Here is a 14,974-nt window from a genome sequence, read left to right on the forward strand (position 1 = left end):
ATAAATATTTATAAAAGTTAGGCTACCAGATCAAACAAGTCAAAACCTTGAGCTCAGAGTAATAATATAAGGAAGGTATCTCCACCCAGCATAAAAATTGCTTTACCAGCCAGGCACGGTGGCTCACGCCTGTAATCCTAGCACTTTGGGAGGCCGAGGTGGGTGGATCACGAGGTCAGGAGATCAACACCATCCTGGCTAACACGGTGAAACCCATCTCTACTAAAAATACAAAAAAAAGTTATCCAGGCATGGTGGCGGGCGCCTGTAGTCCCAGCTGCTCAGGAGGCTGAGGCAGGAGAATGGCATGAACCCGGGAGGCAGAGCTTGCAGTGAGCCAAGATAGTGCCACTGCAGTCCGGCCTGGGCAAAAGAGCAAGACTCTGTCTCAAAAAAAAAAAAAAAAAAAAAAAAATTGCTTTACCACATAGGGGCAAAGCAATTAAATGAGCACTCACAGAAAATATATAATAATTAACCCAAATACCTTTTAGTTTATGTGACTTACATAAATCTTTGATAAATAAGCTAGTTTTAATTTGTTGATAAAAATAGAAAGGCCTTTAAAATGGTCAGCATATACTTTTGCCTGGGTTTGCTGGCCAGATAAGATTATTTTATTTTATTATTATTTTTTGAGACAGTGTCTTATTCTGTCATCCAGGCTGGAGTGCAGTGGCATGATCCTTGGCTCATGGCAACCTCTGCTTCCCAGGTTCAAACGGTTCTCCTGCCTCAGCGTCCTGAGTAGCTGGGATTACAAGTGTCTGCCACCATACCCAGCTAATTTTTGTATTTTTAGTAGAGACAGGGTTTTGTCATGTTGGCCAGGCTGGTCTCGAGCTCCTGACCTCAGGTGATCCACCTGCCTCAGCCTCCCAAAGTGCTGGGATTACAGGCATGAGCCACTGTGCCTGGCCTGGCCAAATGGGATTATATTTGCCTCTGCTAAATGGTTTAAGGTCATAAAACTAGAAGCCCTGCCCCCAAACAGAATAATCTTTTTTTTTTTGTAACTCTTTGATAAATAAGACTAATTTAACATTGTTGATTTAGTAAAAACAGTTGTATCTTCTGAGGTATTGGCAAAATATCCACATATGTAAAGTTACTTGTTACTCAGGTGAATACCTGATATTCACAGGCTACAGAAAAGGGCTAACAGGGAAATGACTTAAAATGATGACTAGTTATGTCTACTATTTTAGTTTTCGTAAGTAATCTGGGTATAATTGTTTAAAATAAATCAATATAAATGGGATTCACATTTATAAACTTTTCATGCAATTTGAAATCTTAACATTATTAAATTAAGTGATACTAAATGTCTGGGTTATTTTTAAGTAAGACAAAATACTAAAACATACATTGCTAAACATAAATATAAGTTTATTCTCAGCATCTTAAATTTTATAGGAAGACTAAATAAATTTAGATCTACTAATACAAAATAAAAATTGTGTTATGGGGAAACATACTTCTAAAAATTATAACACGGTTCTCCATCTATAAAATACTAATATGTGACAGGCAGCTCAAAATTTTTTGCTTCCTAGGTTTTCACTAGAATTTAAGGTTACTAAGAGTTAAAAATTCTAATTAATATATATGATTCTGTCTACAAAGTACACAAAAATCATTTGATGAGAAAAATTAGAAAGGCTTTAAAAATGTGTTCTTTATTGAGAAAAAAACAGTAATTTTGTCTAATTCAGAGATTATTTAAAGGCTGTTTCAAAATATGTGTTTAGGAATGAAATAGAAGCAATATAGAAAGTAACCAGTAAGTAGGAGAGAGAGATGAAGAAACTAATAGGTATGGAACTGTAATTTTGGTAAGGAAGGTTAAAAAGAAAAGAGAATAATTTTATATGAGAAATAATCTTGTGTGGTATATTTTTGTCCCAAAGTAAAACGACTACTTATTTGGGAAAGAGGAAGTATAGGACAAAGCAGAAGGTCTAAGCATGTCATGGAAGGTCTGTGCAAGTCGTGAAAGGTTTGTGAAGGATGCATTTATGAAAGAACTTTTTTGTGTGTGATCAAGTAGGCTATAATTAGAAGGGAATTATTAAAATTATTTCTAAACATTGAGGTTTTATGTTAAAAATTACTAATACAAAACTAAAAATGTGATCCCTTATGTTAGAACAAGGTTTTCTTGAAGTAAAATTATAAGAAGTTTTGATTTTAATTATGAAATGTTTAACAGCTGTATTCTAAACTGCAGCCTCTTCCTGTTTTATGGTTTCTATTTATGTCACATTTTGTCCTGAGATTTATTTAATTTCCCTAGTTTCAGTTGAAAATGCTGTCTTCATCATTTAGAATGGTAATTTTATTTCTTGAGGTAGAGTTTTCCTCTACCTCAAGGTTCATATCTCAGAAATTCAACTTCCCAGGTTCATATCTCAGAAGTTCAACTTTGGCTGTGTCTCCCTGCAGGTGATTTGCAAGTAATATATTCATCTTTTTGCCTGGCTGGGGTGATAATTTTAACTTTTTCATCAGCTCAGTTCTCTAGTTCTAACTCTGCTGGTATGGCCTGACACTGAAATACTTATCTTGAAGGTCTAGAAGAGAAATGTTTTTGTTTAATATAACTTGATTTCTTGATGTTTCTGAATTGTTCCATATAACCAGGAACTTCCTATGCTTTTTTTTTTTTTTTTTGAGATGGAGTCTCACTCTGTCACCCAGGCTAGAGTGCAGTGGTGTGATCTCGGCTCACAGCAAGCTCTGCCTCCCAGCTTCATGCCATTTTCCTGCCTCAGCCTCCCAAGTAGCTGGGACTACAGGTGCCCGCCACCGTGCCCGGCTAATTTTCTGTATTTTTTAGTAGAGACGGGGTTTCACTGTGTTAGCCAGGATGGTCTCGATCTCCTGACCTCGTGATCCACCTGCCTCGGCCTCCCAAAGTGCTGGGATTATAGGCATGAGCCACTGCACCCGGCCGAACTTCCCATGCTTTTACCAAGAGCCATGCATTCTGCTGCTCAAGATACTAGTTTTTTGTTTACATTCCTCTATAATGTGTTGTACACTCATAACCTTGGACACACAATCTTATTAAGTTTAAAGAGCTTTTTCATCAGGTTCAACTTCCATGTTATATAAGTGAGCTTCCTGTAAGAATAAGCAATCACATTTCAGGATGTTTGTCTGATCTTTTTGGTAACTGTTCTAAGAAACAATCTTTATTAGGTTTTTGATTACTTAGGAAAACTGAGCTTTGAAAGCTTTAAGTCTACAAAAAATCCATGTAACTTTCTGTATTGCTTTTGAAATTTTTGACTATCACTATGGTTAAATGAATGACTATTATTTCACAGTGACCTGTAATCCTGTTTTAATCAGGTGTTTAAAAAGTTTTGGCATCTTTGACAGGCTTTCCCAATGTAAAAATTCTAAATTAAGTCTTTTTGATCTTGAATTTGCTTTGCGATTTTTCCAGTTGAGCCCCAGGAGAGCATCAAAAGATGTATCTCTCATTTTTATAGAGATAGTAAATGATTAGGCTTGTTTGGTAAATTATACAGGATGCTTTGTCAGATGATAAGTGATGCTAGATTTTTTCAGTCACATTTGTGATACGTTATTTTAATTTTTATTTTCTTGAGATGGAGTCTAACTCTGTTGCCCAGGCTGGAGTGCAATGGTGTGATCTCAGCTCACTGCAACCTCTGCCTCCTGGGTTCAAGGGATTCTCCTGCCTCAGCCTCCTGAGTAGCTGGGATTACAGGTGTGTGCCACCACACTTGGCTGATTTTTGTATTTTTTGTAGAGACAGGGTTTCACTGTGTTGGCCAGGCTGGTCTCGAACTCCTGACCTCAGGTGATTCACCCACCTCAGTCTCCCAAAGTGCTGGGATTACAGGTGTGAGCCACCACACCCAGCCACATTTCTGATATGTTATTGGCCTAAATGTTCCAAAATTGTATTAAACTCTTAAAAATATAATGTCATTAGACATAATTTGGGTTATGTTGTATGCCACAAAAATAACCAAATTTCTGTGTCAATTGCTGATGATAATGAACTTACATCAGATTTTTAAACATGATTATTTTAAGTTTTTGTCATCCACAGTTATTGTTTTGATTTTTCTCTAAAAGCATTTGGAATCAGATTCATGGAGGAGACTCTAACAAGTACACTTAAATATGGGCTTCTAATAATTTTAAGATCGATTAACTAAATAAAAATCTTTAGGCCAGGCGCAGTGGCTCACGCCACTGTGGCCAATCTTTTCCCTCCAAAATGGGACCAGAGCAGCAGTTTGGGACAGGTTCATCTCAGCACCAAGGAACGTAATCCTAACTACAGAATGATTTGATCAGCAATGCTTTTAGAGAAAGACCTTGATCAAAAGGGGGAAAGGTGGAAGTTGTCAGAATCAAAATGGAGTTAATTGTATTAAAAACTCTGACAAGCCAGGTGCGATGGCTTATGCCTGTAATCCCAGCACTTTGGGAGGCCGAGGCGGGCGATCATGAGGTCAGAAGATCAAGACCATCCTGGCTAACACAGTGAAACCCCATCTTTACTAAAAATACAAAAAACTTACCCATGTGTGGTGGCACGCGCCTGTAGTCCCAGCTACTCAGGAGGCCGAGGCAGGAAAATCTCTTGAACCCAGGAGGCAGAGGTTGCAGTGAGCCGAGATCACACTATTGCACTCCAGCCTAGGTGACAGAGTGAGACTCCATCTCCAAACAACAACAACAACAACCAAAAAAAAAAAACCAAAAAAAACCTCTGACAATTAGAGCTGGAGGAGGCTATAAAAAGGAAGGGAGGGTTATTTTTAAAAAAAATTTTTTGAGACTTTGTCTCACTCTGTTGCCCAGTCTGGAATGCAGTGGTGCAATCTTGGCTCACTGCAACCTGTGCCTCCCAGGCTCAAGCAATCCTCCTGTCTTAGTTTCCCAAGTAGCTGGAACTACAGGCACATGCCACCACATCCAGTTAATTTTTAAAATTTTTTGTGGAGACAAGGTCCCTCTATTATTGCACAGCCCAGTCTCGAGCTCCTGGGCTTAAGTGATCTTCTTGCCTTGTCCTTCCAAAGTGCTGGGATTACGGGTGTGAACCACCATACCCAGCAAAAGGGAGAGTTCTTATGCATGAATGCCTGATAACAAGAACTATCACAAAAGACTGCAAAATCCGTAACTTTGCACAAAGCCCGTTGCAAACTTACACACACAAAAATGCTTCTATAGGGACATCTGTTCAGTTGCTGCCTGTCCAGCCTTGCACTGGTGCTGCCCTTGTTATTTATCCTTGTAGCCAAGAATTAAAACAATTATATAATCCTCACTTTTCCTTTAATAACCTTTGTCTTCCTTTACCTCCCTGAATATGCAAATAGTTTACTATGGCACACATCATTTTCTTTTAGAGAGTCTCACTTTCTGTTGCTTAAGTTGACAAATATCTTGAATAATCAGAAAATAAAGGCAGTAAGATGAGAATAACTTCCATCTTTCTTCTATCAATTCCAACCAAACAGTTTCCGTCTGTCTTCACATAATCTGCCTTTCCCTCTGTTGTAAGGAGGGGTTCCTATTCTTACCCAAGGCCAACCTATTACTTGTGAATTAAATTCCACCCCTTGCTCCCTTAAGGACCACATCATGATGATGTCTTTACTCTCCTGCATCATTTGTTCCCTCTCTACGGTATTATTATAAGCATATAAACATGCTTTACTATCATTCATCTTTTAAAAGTTTCTCTTGATTCCATGACCCTCCAGTTCCTGTTCAATTTTTCTGCTATTGTTTTCCTGAAAAACCACTCAAATTAATCAGCTGTTTTCATCGACCTCACATCCTTGCTCCCATTCCAATCCAGCTTTCATTTCACCTGATCCATGGAAACAGCCTTCATTAAGCTTATTGATAGCCTATATTTGTTAATATTTTGCCAGTGCCAGGGGGCAATTCTCTCTCCCTGTTTACTTGGCCTCTCATGCTTTTGCAATCCTGCATATGCAGCTCCAACAGGCTTGGACTCTCCTCTTTGAATGGTAAAGGTCCTCTAACTCCGGGGCCCAAGTGTGATGATGTGCAGATATTATCTGGCAGGACTCAAGTAAATTGTTCTAGTTCCTGCCTTACTTCTCAGCACACATCTGGCCACTGCTGAACAGAGACATGACAGAGCATCAACAGCAAGACCCTTTGACAAATTCACTGTTCATCGCAATGCTCCTCCAAATAGTAAAGAATTGGAAATAACCTAAATGTCCAAACTCAATGGAATAGTGAGTCAAAATGTATCAAGGTACAAGGCCTTTAATAAAGGTGACCTTTCCTTGTCTACCCAGCCTGGGGGCTGATGTTAGCTCCTTCCCTGCTCCTGTCCCATAGAGCCTGAGGCACACCCTTGGCTACTTCATGCCCTTAGGGCCATTTCCTGGCAGAGTTACTCCAATAAGTCTCCACTCAGTGTTATAGAGGGTGGGAAGAGATGACATAGTAGAGAGAGAGGGCTGGAGGTTCAGGTGTGGGGAGGAGTCAGCCAGTGGCCTGACTGCGAGGGCAAAGGTGCCTATGCAAGGCTGTTGAGGGAGAGGTTCCATCTAGGCAGGGTTTGGGGCCCAGGACACTCAGTTAAGGGTCCAGTTTTAGCTCCTTCAGCAGAGCTGGCTGGCTGAAAGTATCATGATCTTGGGCCAACAGAGGGAGGCTACGGTCAATTCTGGCATGTTGAAGTGGCCTTGAGAAAACAAAAAAACATGGTAAATATGAAATTACTTCAGAGAGACTGGCAAACTTGGTACAAGCAGCCCATGGGTGCTGCGGACCCTCCACAGTATTTCTGGATAAATTCACTACTTACCCAAAGTCCTTGTGAGCTTCGTGGACTTTATTGGAGACTGTGTCTATGGGAGAGAAGATGGATGGGGTGCGGCATTGGGAAGGGTTGATAGGTGAGTTAAAGCCTTTTTTGGCTTGTCTACCAGTGGTGGTGGGGTCTCTTTTGGCTCTGCCCCCCATGCAGGACCCAGCTGTTCAGATGGGAGTAAGCTCCCGCCCGTATTGCCTCCCTATTCTTGCTGCCCATGCAGAGCCACCCGCCCTCTGAAACGAATCTTGAAACCCAGCCTCCATACCCTGCATGGCTCACAGCTACTGACCACGGTGTTTCCCCAGCCCCCCGATCAATTTTCTTCTTAAGGGAATCTGAAACTGTTCACCTTATTTCTCCTCAATATTTAGCATATTGTGGGGGATCAACCCCACAATCTGACTCATGCAGTAGAAAGTGGGACAATAGGTCATCTTGTGTCTCAGGGTGTGAGGTTGTGGCCAGGTCTCGTTTCAGACCTGCTAGTCTATCTATGCAGAGACTTCTCTGCTCCTCAGCACCCTAGTACAGGAAGGCAGGAGGGGAACTAGGCTTCTGTTAAGCTGGGACAGTCAGTGACTGCCCACTGCAGGGCAGATGGAACAGGGGTGGCAGAGGTAAAGATATGCCTGGCACATGAAATATGGTCAGGTGTTCACAGGTAGACCAGGGAGTGAGTGATGGCAGTGAGGGCCAGGCTATCATGGGCAGGCTCCCCACACCCCTCAGGAACATGGCTGTGAGTCCAGAAACAGCCATCAGCTGCACAGTTGTAAAGGTGAAATTAAGATGTAGGACAAGGCCTGGGGGTATAGCTCAGGGGTAGAGCATTTGACTGCAGATCAAGAGGTCCCTGGTTCAAATCCAGGTGCCCCCTATTCCTTTTAATCACTGAAGTAGTGCTGGGATTTCTGCCCCTTCTCCCCACATGTGACCATTAGTGTGCTTTATTTCATGATAAAATTTAGTGTCTGGATCAGGACAAGGTCTAAGAATCCTCCCCTGATCATCACCCAGATAATATAATAACTATTAGGGTCACATTTGATTGAAGAGGCTGACCAAGTTAGCCCAGACAAGCCCCACCTCTGGGTCTCTTGCCCTTCATGGTCTATATGTGGACTTCACTCTTTCTCGGTATCTCATTTCCTCAACCTCACCGTAATCTCCAGAAAGAAGGCACAGACTATCTCTTTGATCTTGCTACTACTGTGAAGTATGAAGGAAATATATGCAGCTTCCTACTTCCCAGAGGCAACTATAATAATTTGAAAGCAATGTCAAATTTGTCTCTTTTCTCTGTCTGTGAATTTCTTGAGGGTGCTGCCTCTACCACAGATTCTGGCCATCTGATTCTCCCTTCTTCTCTCCTAACACTTCTTACTTCTTACCCTGGGTCAGTATTTCGTTGATGAGAATACCTAGAAGTAGACCCTACTTTATATTATATTTAAAAATTCAGATAAAATATTTAAGACATATAAATGGCTATAACAAATCTTCAGAGGATTCTCTACTTTCCTTGATGAACAAAGAAATCTGAAATAATCTTTTATATGAGGACAAATAAAAATTCAGAAAACATGAAAAACATCTCATTAAAAGTATCAAAGAGCTAACACAGGAAATACCAGATGTAGATTTGGAAATGATGGGAAGCAGAAGTTTAAATCTCCTTACTAAAAGCTGCTTTGGCCCTGAGTGTATTTCTCAGTTCAGAAGAGGCAGCTGAGAAGCTGAGTGGAGCTTTTGGGAACCTCTCAAAACTAAGGAGATAGAAGTCAGAATTCTGGGCCCAACTACAGTACAGACATTGATGAGACCAACTCTGACTTTGGACTAGGAACTCAAGGGGTAAGAGTAAATGGAAAGAAATTCAGCCACTGTAAGAATTTGTGGCTAGGCTTTTTAACGTTTGAATGGCTCAGGAAAACTCAAACCTTGAAATTATATGAAGGTGTCCTGATTGCTCAGATACTTGGAAAAAGCAAATAAAGGAAGATATTATTATCCCTGGCCTTAGATTAGTTCTACAAATACAATTTTAAGTAAAATTTTAGCATACAGTCAAAGATAACCAAATACACAGGGAAGCAAAAAGCTATGAATGAGAATAAACAGAAATAACAGACCACAGAACTAAACAAAGGGACTTTGGATATTAGAACTACCAGAAACATTATAAAATAACAATGTTACTGTGTTGAGGGAGATAACAGCCAACCTTGAAAATTTCTTTTTTTTTTTAGTATTTATTGATCATTCTTAGGTGTTTCTGGCAGAGGGGGATTTGGCAGGGTCATAGGACAATAGTGGAGGGAAGGTCAGCAGATAAACATGTGAACAAAGGTCTCTGGTTTTCCTAGGCAGAGGGCCCTGCCGCCTTCTGCAGTGTTTGTGTCCCTGGGTACTTGAGATTAGGGAGTGGTGATGACTCTTAACGAGCATGCTGCCTTCAAGCATCTGTTTAACAAAGCACATCTTGCACCGACCTTAATCCATTTAACCCTTAGTGGACACAGCACATGTTTCAGAGAGCACGGGGTTGGGGGTAAGGTTATAGATTAACAGCATCCCAAGGCAGAAGAATTTTTCTTAGTACAGAACAAAATGGAGTCTCCTATGTCTACTTCTTTCTACACGGACACAGTAACAATCTGATATCTCTTTCTTTTCCCCACATTTCCCCCTTTTCTATTCGACAAAACCGCCATCGTCATCATGGCCCGTTCACAATGAGCTGTTGGGTATACCTCCCAGACAGGGTGGCGGCCGGGCAGAGGGGCTCCTCACTTCCCAGACGGGGTGGCTGGGCAGAGGCACCCCCCACCTCCCGGACGGGGCGGCTGGCCAGGCGGGGGCTGAAAATTTCAAAAGGAAATTTAAAAGCATGAAAAGTAACTTAGGAGATTTGAAAAGAAGACAAAATATAAATTTTATGTCTAAAAATATAATTAACTAAAATTAAAAAACTCAACGAATAGGTCTATGCTCTTCTTGATAAATAGATTAAGCCAGTGAGAAAAATCAGTGAACTAAAACATTGGGAGGAAAAACTATCCATCATAAAACATGGAAAGACAAAAGTATGGCAAACACAGAAGATAAGGTAATTAATATAGAAGAACAGAAAGAAAAAAGACTAAAGAAAAGTGAACAGAGCCTAAGGGACCCATGGGACACCACAAGTGGACCAACATATGCATTGTGAGACTCCCAGAAGAGGAAGGGAGAGAAAATGGGACAGAGAGAATATTTGAAGAAATAATAGTTGAAAACTATTGATGAAAATTTTGATGAACTTTCATTGATGAAAGACATAAATATAAAAATCTAAGAAGCTCAGCTGGGCACAGTGGCTCATGCCTGTAATCCCAGTACTTTGGAAGGCTGAGGTGGGTGGATCACTTGAGGTCAGGAGTTTGAGACCAGCCTGGTCAACCTGGTGCAATCCCATCTCTACTGGAAAAAAAAAAAAAAAAAAAGGCAGGCGTGGTGGCACATGCCTGTAATCCCAGCTACTCAGGAGGCTGAGGCATGAGAATTGCTTGAACCCAAGAGGCAGAGGTTAAAGTGAGCTGAGATTACCCTGCTGTCATTCTCTCCTGTGCGGCTGTTCTCTTGCGCAGTGGTCGTTTATCTCCATCCACCTTCTCTCCTACCTAAGTGCATGCCACCACCTGATGGAAGATTCGTGGACATGGGGATGAGGCCCCTGAGGCCCCAGAACTATCTTTTCAGTTGTGAACTAAAGGCCAACAAAGATTATCACTTTAAGGTGGATAATAATGAAAATGAGCACCAGTTACCTTTAATAACAATCAATTTAGGGGCTGGTGCAATGGATGAATTGGACATTGTTGAAGCAGAGGCAATGAATTATGAAGGCAGTCCAATTAAAGTAATACTGGCAACTTTGAAAATGTCTGTACAGCCAATGGTTTCCCTTGGGGGCTTTGAAATAACACCACCAGTGGTCTTACAGTTGAAGTGTGGTTCAGGGCCAGTGCATATTAGTGGACAGCATTTAGTAGCTGTGGAGGAAGAAGCAGAGTCAGAAGATGAAGACAAGGAGGTTGTGAAACTCTTAAGTATATCTGGAAAGCAGTCTGCCCCGGGCGGTGGTAGCAAGCTTCCACAGAAAAAAGTAAAACTTGCTGCTGATGAAGATGATGATGGTGATGATTTTGATGATAAGGAAACTGAAGAAAAACACCAGTGAAGAAATCTATATGAGATACTCCAGGCAAAAATGCACAAAAGTCAAATCAGAATGGAAAAGACTCAAAACCACCATCAACATCAAGATCAAATGGACAAGAATCCTTCAAAAAACAGCAAAAAACTCCTGAAACACCAAAAGGACCTAGTTCTGTAGAAGACATTAAAGCAAAAATGCAAGCAAGTATAGAAAAAGGTGGTTCTATTCCCACAGTGGAAGCCAAGTTCATCAGTTATGTGAGGAATTGCTTCCAGATGTCTGACCAGGAGGCTATTCAAGATCTCTGGCAGTAGAGGAAGTCTCTTTAAGAAAATAGTTTAAACAATTTATTTAAAAATTTTCATCTCATTTCATTTCTGTAACAGTTGATATCTGGCTGTCTTTTTTATAATGCAGAGCAAGAAATTTCCCTACCGTGTTTGATAACTGTTGTCTAGGTTCCATTGCCAAGAACGTGTTGTCCAAAATGCCTGTTTAGTTTTTAAAGATGGAACTCTGCCCTTTGTTTGGTTTTAGGTATGTATGGAATGTTATAATAGGACATAGTAGTAGCAGTGGTTAGACATGGAAATGGTAGGGAGACAAAAATATACATGTGAAATAAAGCTCAGTAATTTAATAAAAAAAAAAAAAGCTGAGCTCATGCCACTGCACTCCAGCCCAAGTGACAGAATGAAACCCTGTCTCAAAAGAAGAAGAAGAAGAAAAAAACAACTAAGAAGCTCAATGCATTCCAAGTAAGATGACCTAAAGAGACCCACACTGAGGAAAAAGTACACCCTATTCAAAAAATGGTGTGAAAAAATCGGCAAGCCACATGTAGAAGAATGAAACTGAATCCTCATCTCTCACCTTATACAAAAATCAACTCAAGATGGATCAAAGACTTAAATCTAAGACCTGAAACCATAAAAATCCTAGAAGATAACATTGGAAAACCCTTCTAGACATTGACTTAGGCAAATATTTCATGATCAAGAACCCAAATGCAAACACAACAAAAACAAAGATAAATAGATGGGACTTCATTAAACTAAAAAGCTTCTGCCCAGCAAAAGAAATAATCAGCAGAGTAAACAGGCAACTCACAGAGTGGGAGAAAATATTCATAATCTATACACCTCACAAAGGACTAATGTCCAGAATATACAAGGAACTCAAATCATCAAGAAAAAAACAAACAATCCCATAAGGAAGTGGGCTAAGGACATAAATAAACAATTCTCAAAAGAAGATATACAAATGACCAACAAACATGAAGAAATGCTCAACATCACTAATTATCAGGGAAATGCAAATCAAAACCACAATGTGATACCACCTTACTCCTGCAAGAATGGACATAATAAAAATAAAATAAAATAGCTGTTGGCATGGATGTGGTGAAAAGGAGCTCTTTTACACGGTTGGTGGGATTGTAAACTAGCACAACCACTGTAGAAAACAGTATAGAGATTCCTTAAAGAACTGAAAGTAGACCTACCATTTGATCCAGCAATCTCACTCCTGAATATCTGCCCAGAGGGAAAGAAGTCATTATATGAAAAAGATACTTGCACACGCATATTTATAGCAGCACAATTTGCAATTGCAAAAATACAGAACCAGCCCAAATGGCCATCAATCAACGAGTGGATAAAGAAAATGTGATATATATATATATACACACACACACACACACACACACACACCCCATGGAATACTACTCAGTCATAAAAAGGAACAAAATCATGGCATTCACAGCAACTGGGATGGAATTGAAGACCATTATTCTAAGTGGAGCAACTCAGAAATGGAAAACCAAACCATTCTTTGTTTCCACTCATAAGTGGGAGCTAAGCTATGAGGACACAAAGGTATAAGAATGATACAATGGACTTTGGGGACTTGGGGGATAGGTGGCAGGGGCAAGGGATAAAAGACTACACATTGGGTATAGTGTACATTGCTTGGGTGTTGGGGGCACCAAAATCTCAGAAATCACCGCTAAAGAACTTACTCATGTAACCACACACCACCTGTTCCCCCCCAAACCTATTGAAATTTAAAAAACCAAAGAGATCCACACTGAGACATATTATAATCAAACTTTCGATATCCAAAGACAAAGAGAACCTTTAAGCAACAAGAGAGAAGCAACTTATCACATAGAAGGGATCCTTAATAAGGTTATCAGTGGACTTCTCATCAGAAACTTTGGAGGCTGGAAGGCAGTGGGTTGATATATTCAAAGTGCTAAAAGGGAAAAAAACCCTTCAACCAAGAATCCTGTATTCAGCCAAACTGTCCTTTAAAAGTGAGAGAGAAATTGAGAAATTTCCAGAAAAATAATAGCCGAGGAGTTTGTTACCATTAGAATAGCCCTGCAAGAAATGCTCAAGTGGGGCCTGCAGGATGCAATAAAAGAACATTAGACAGTAACATGAAGCCATATGAAAAAAGATCTCAGTAAGGGTAAATACATGGGCAATTGTTAAAGTTAGTGTTACTGCAACAATAGCTGTAACTCCACTTTTTTTTTTTTTACATAATGTAAGAGACTAATGCACTTAAAAGAATTATTAGTTCTTGTTTTTGGGCCTATGATATATAAAGATGTGATTTTGTGACTTCAACAACTGAAAGGGGTAGTGATGGAGCTGTTAACAAACCAGAGTTTTTGTATGTTACTGAAGTTAAGTTGGCATGAATTCAAATTGGGGTGTTGTATTGTTATAATATTAAATGTAATCCCCATGATAACCACAAAGAAAATAGCTATAGAATATGTATGTATTAAAAAACTCATATATATATACATATATATATCTAAGAAGCTCAATGAATTCCAAGTAAGATAAACTAAAGAGACCCACACTGAGACACGTTATAATCAACTTTCAACATCCCAAGACAAAGAGAATCTTGAAAGTGACATATATATATATATATGAAAGAAATTTAAACATTTCACTACAAAAAGGAAAACAGTAATGCAGAAATGAGGGTAACTGCTAAGAGGCATACAGAAGATGAATAGCAAAATGACAGAAGTAGTTTTCTCTTTATCAGTAATTAAATGTAAATGGATTAAACTCTAATCAAAAGGCAGAGATTGGCAGAGTGGACACAAAAACATGATCCAACTATATGCTGTCTATAAAGGATTCACTTTAGACCTAAAGACACAAATAGATTGAAAGTGAAAAGATGCAAAAAGATATTCCATACAAATAGTAATCAAAAGAGAGAGGGGGTGGCAAAACTAATACCAGAAAAAATAGACCTTAAATCCAAAAAGATTACAACACAAAAAGGACATTATATATTAATAAAAAGCTTAGACCAGGTGTGGTGGTTCATGCCTGTAATTCCAACACTTTAGTGGGCCAAGGTAGGAGGATTGCTTGATGTCAGGAAGTTGAGACCTGTCTGAGCAACATAGTGACAATCTGTACAAAAAGTAAAAAATTAGCTGGGCATGATGGCATCTGCCTATAGTCCTAGCTACTTGGGAAGCTGAGGTGAGAGGACTGCTTGAGCCCAGGAGTTTGAGGCTGCAGTGAGCTATAATTGCACTACTGTACTCCAGCCTGGGCAACAGAGTGAGACCCCAATCTCTCTTTAAAAAAAGTTCAATACAACAAGAATATGTAACAATTATGAACATTTATGTACCTAATAACACATGGAGCAAGAACCAAAACAACATAATTGAAGGGAGAAGTAGAAAGTACTCAAATAATAGACTTCAGCACTCCACTCACAATAATAAATAGAACAATCAGACTGACAATAAGTAAGGAAATAGAAGACTTAAACAAAATAAACTAATTATATGTGGTAGATATATATAGAACACTACCCAACAACAGCAGCAGACACATTTTTCTCAAGTGCACATGGAACATTTT

At 39.6% G+C, this 14,974-nt stretch overlaps 1 protein-coding gene and 1 non-coding gene across 3 annotated transcripts; both read left to right on the forward strand.

Annotated features, from left to right (window-relative positions):
• The first annotated feature begins 7,664 nt into the window (after positions 1-7,664).
• Positions 7,665-7,736, forward strand: TRNAC-GCA (transfer RNA cysteine (anticodon GCA)). Its single transcript has one exon. It is a non-coding gene; the product is annotated as a tRNA-Cys (tRNA).
• Positions 7,737-10,559: 2,823 nt separating this feature from the next.
• Positions 10,560-11,374, forward strand: LOC100608524 (nucleophosmin-like). Of its 2 annotated transcripts, XM_024357670.1 has the most exons (3): positions 10,560-10,599; positions 10,894-11,077; positions 11,167-11,374. In XM_024357670.1, exons 1-3 carry the CDS (start codon positions 10,560-10,562, stop codon positions 11,372-11,374), a joined length of 432 nt encoding a protein of 143 aa, XP_024213438.1. The 2 variants fall into 2 exon arrangements, with proteins under 2 accessions (XP_024213438.1, XP_009452743.1); XM_009454468.1 differs by having other exon boundaries at positions 10,560-11,077.
• The last annotated feature ends 3,600 nt before the right edge of the window (positions 11,375-14,974 follow it).

The sequence above is a fragment of the Pan troglodytes genome, chromosome 6 (assembly GCF_028858775.2).
Source record: "Pan troglodytes isolate AG18354 chromosome 6, NHGRI_mPanTro3-v2.0_pri, whole genome shotgun sequence".
Lineage (NCBI taxonomy): Eukaryota > Metazoa > Chordata > Mammalia > Primates > Hominidae > Pan > Pan troglodytes.